The sequence below is a fragment of the Mustela lutreola genome, chromosome 9, assembly GCF_030435805.1.
Source record: "Mustela lutreola isolate mMusLut2 chromosome 9, mMusLut2.pri, whole genome shotgun sequence".
NCBI lineage: Eukaryota > Metazoa > Chordata > Mammalia > Carnivora > Mustelidae > Mustela > Mustela lutreola.
The window spans coordinates 12,528,812-12,531,323 of NC_081298.1; the positions used below are offsets into that span (position 1 = coordinate 12,528,812).

The window sequence follows — 2,512 nt, forward strand, 5'->3', positions numbered from 1 at the left end:
TCATTAATTTCAATAATAACAATGATCATCAAAGAGCCGCCATTTATTAAGCAATTGCCACACCAGGGCCACCATTACCACTGCCTTAAGGCCCAGGATCTCACTTAACCCATCCCACCCCCACAAAGCCCAATTCAGTAGTCCTTCTCACTGCTGATAGATAATGACCACAGGGTGGTCATTGAGTGACCCAGGCCATGAGTGGTAGAAGCAGGACTTGACTCCAGCAGGCCAATGTCAGGGTAAAATTATCTTCAAGTTCATGTGCAAGGTGACATGGTCAAGCAGAGGCCTCCTTAGGTGCCCTCCTGCTGACATCTGTTTTTCCCTCTGTTGCTTCAGCTGCACCCCAGACCTCTCACTGATGCCATCCCTTCTCTCTGAAGCTTCTTAGAGAAGTTTTCCATACTGTTCTACATGCTGTTCCATCTAACTGGGAGTCTTTTCCTCCTCCCACCCTGCCTGGGAGACTTTGGGTTATCTCTCAGGCTTTAGCTCCAAGATCATCGCCATCCCTTTGTGATCTTCTCTGATCCCAGAGTGGAGTTAGTTGTTCCATACTTCATGAGTGCATCGCACTGTGCTCAAAGCTGTTTCAGAGTATTTAACTGTTACACTGTTACACTGAAAGAGTAGAAAACTGTTACACTGAAAGAGAGAAAAATTGGTCAGAGGATGAACAAACTGATGAGAAACTAAGTATCAGAAGACAGCAATGCAACAGATATGAAGTACACATCCAGAAAGTTAGTATAGCCCAGGTGTGATACTAACAAAACTGTTAGTATATTACAGGAGAGAGGGTCAGTAGCTTATCAGCTTCTCAAAGGGGTCTGAGAAAAAAAGTGTTTAGAAAAATATTTACAGGGGCACCTGGGTGGCTCAGTGGGTTGGGCCTCTGCCTTCAGCTCAGGTCATGATCCCAGGATTCTGGGATTGAGCCCCGCATCGGGCTCTCTGCTCGTCAGGGAGTGTGCTTCCTCCTCTCTCCCTCTGCCTGCTTCTCTGCCTACTTGTGATCTCTGTCAAATAAATATAATCTTAAAAAAAAAAAAGAGAGAGACACCCCCGCCCCCTCCAGAGACGCAGGGCTGCGCTTGACTCTCGCGGCCTCCGTCACCCGCTCGGCTCCCTGCCCTAGGCGGGGAGGCCGGCTTGTGGGGGTTGAGTGGCCCGAGCTGAGGGCGCGGAGAGCTCAGGGCGGCGACGACAACGGCGTTGATATCGGTGGTAACAACGGCCTCAGCAGGCGGGGAAGATGAAAGGTAGCCGGATCGAGCTGGGAGATGTGACACCACACAATATTAAACAGTTGAAGAGACTAAACCAGGTCATCTTTCCAGTCAGCTACAATGACAAGTTCTACAAGGATGTGCTGGAGGTTGGCGAGCTAGCAAAACTTGCCTATTTCAATGATATTGCAGTAGGTGCAGTATGCGGTAGGGTGGATCATTCACAGAATCAGAAGAGACTTTACATCATGACACTAGGATGTTTGGCACCATACCGAAGGCTAGGAATAGGAACTAAAATGTTAAATCATGTCTTAAACATCTGTGAAAAAGATGGCACTTTTGACAACATCTATCTGCATGTCCAGATCAGCAATGAATCAGCAATTGGCTTCTACAGGAAGTTTGGCTTTGAGATTATTGAGACAAAGAAGAACTACTATAAGAGGATAGAGCCCGCAGATGCTCATGTGTTGCAGAAAAACCTCAAAGTCCCTTCTGGCCAGAATGCAGATGTGCAAAAGACAGACAACTGAACAAATTAGAAATGAACTTTCTTGCACTTGCTTGTCGCCAAATAAAAGAGAGGCCCATTGATTCCCCCCTCTTTCTTTCTCCCCCCCCTTCTTGTTCTTGTTCGTCCTCCTTTCTTTCTTTTTCTTTCCTCTAAAAAGAAATGGAACAAATAATGCTAAAATTTATATGGAACCAGAAAAGACCTCGAATAGCCAAAGGGATATTGAAAAAGAAAGCCAACGTTGGTGGCATCACAATTCCGGACTTCAGGCTCTATTACAAAGCTGTCATCATCAAGACAGCATGGTACTGGCACAAAAACAGACACATAGATCAATGGAACAGAATAGAGAGCCCAGAAATAGACCCTCAAATCTATGGTCAACTAATCTTCGACAAAGCAGGAAAGAATGTCCAATGGAAAAAAGACAGCCTTTTCAATAAATGGTGCTGGGAAAATTGGACAGCCACATGCAAAAAAATGAAATTGGACCATTCCCTTACACCACACACAAAAATAGACTCAAAATGGATGAAGGACCTCAATGTACGAAAGGAATCCATCAAAATCCTTGAGGAGAACACGGGCAGCAACCTCTTCGACCTCTGCCGCAGCAACATCTTCCTAGGAACAATGCAAAAGGCAAGGGAAGCAAGGGAAAAAATGAACTACTGGGATTTCATCAAGATCAAAAGCTTTTGCACAGCAAAGGAAACAGTTAACAAAATCAAAAGACAACTGACAGAATGGGAGAAGATATTTG

General features: G+C 45.3%; 1 protein-coding gene across 1 annotated transcript; it reads left to right on the forward strand.

Moving 5' to 3' along the window:
- The first annotated feature begins 1,065 nt into the window (after positions 1 to 1,065).
- On the forward strand, positions 1,066 to 1,829 carry LOC131807460 (N-alpha-acetyltransferase 50-like). Its single transcript, XM_059132833.1, has one exon. It carries the CDS (start codon positions 1,259 to 1,261, stop codon positions 1,766 to 1,768), a length of 510 nt encoding a protein of 169 aa, XP_058988816.1. The 5' UTR covers positions 1,066 to 1,258; the 3' UTR covers positions 1,769 to 1,829.
- Positions 1,830 to 2,512: the final 683 nt, after the last annotated feature.